An 866-nucleotide genomic window follows, 5' to 3' on the forward strand; every position below is an offset into this window, starting at 1 on the left:
TTTTTATGGGGCCCAGCCATGGTCTTTTCACAAGTTGACATATTGTTATTCTCCCGATTGTGGGAACCATGAGTAATTGTGCAATGATGATGTAACAGGGAATTGACAAGTGATAGGAGATGGGATACTTTGTGCTTGTGATGAGCCTGTGCATGCCATCTAATGTGTCTTCAGCATATAGATATTGTCCTGTGACCATTACATATAGGACGACTCCCAAGCTCCACATGTCAACAACCAGATCATCATAAGGTTTCCTTGCCAACATCTCTGGAGCCATATAGAGCAAAGAACCACAGAGTTCTTCCACCTTCTGCCCCTCTGCGAGCTGAATTGCCATACCAAAATCACAAAGCTTGACATTGCCATCTCCGTCAATAAGGATATTCTCCAATTTAATATCGCAATGCGCAATGCGTCTTAGGTGGAGAAAGTGCACCGCTGATATGACCTGTTGGAAGATGGGTCTAGCCTCCTGCTTCTTTAAACATCCAACCTCACTGAGGAATATCTGTAGATCCCTTCCAGCCACATACTCCGTGATTATATATGTCCTTGACAGTGTGTCAACGACATGAAAAAAAAAGAATGATGTTCCTGTGTTCCAAAGTCTGAAGGATCTTTACTTCAGAGTTCATCTCACCCAGACTATTGCTTTTTTTGCTAAGAATCTTGACAGCAACCTGTGCTTTCGTGGGAAGGTGGCAGGCAAGCTTCACCTCCCTGAAAGTACCTACGCCTAGAGGTGTTAAGATCTTAAAATCTTTGTCAAGGATGTCTTCATCCCAGGGGCTGGCCATGATGTGTCGTCCAAAATCAACTACTTTCTTGTTGCCAGGCAATGCTAGAAACAAAAATTGAATCAA

The 866-nt window shown here is 43.3% G+C and overlaps 1 protein-coding gene across 1 annotated transcript; it reads right to left on the bottom strand.

Annotated features, from left to right (window-relative positions):
• Positions 1-7: 7 nt before the first annotated feature.
• LOC106144125 (sperm motility kinase-like) lies at positions 8-851 on the bottom strand (the record flags this gene model as incomplete). The annotated part of the gene is given in 2 exon segments (XM_013351027.2): positions 8-583; positions 585-851. Coding segments are annotated over 2 exon segments (792 nt in total), but the record flags the coding sequence as incomplete, so codon positions are not given.
• Between the last annotated feature and the right edge of the window lie 15 nt (positions 852-866).

This window comes from Microtus ochrogaster, linkage group LG2 (assembly GCF_000317375.1).
Source record: "Microtus ochrogaster isolate Prairie Vole_2 linkage group LG2, MicOch1.0, whole genome shotgun sequence".
NCBI lineage: Eukaryota > Metazoa > Chordata > Mammalia > Rodentia > Cricetidae > Microtus > Microtus ochrogaster.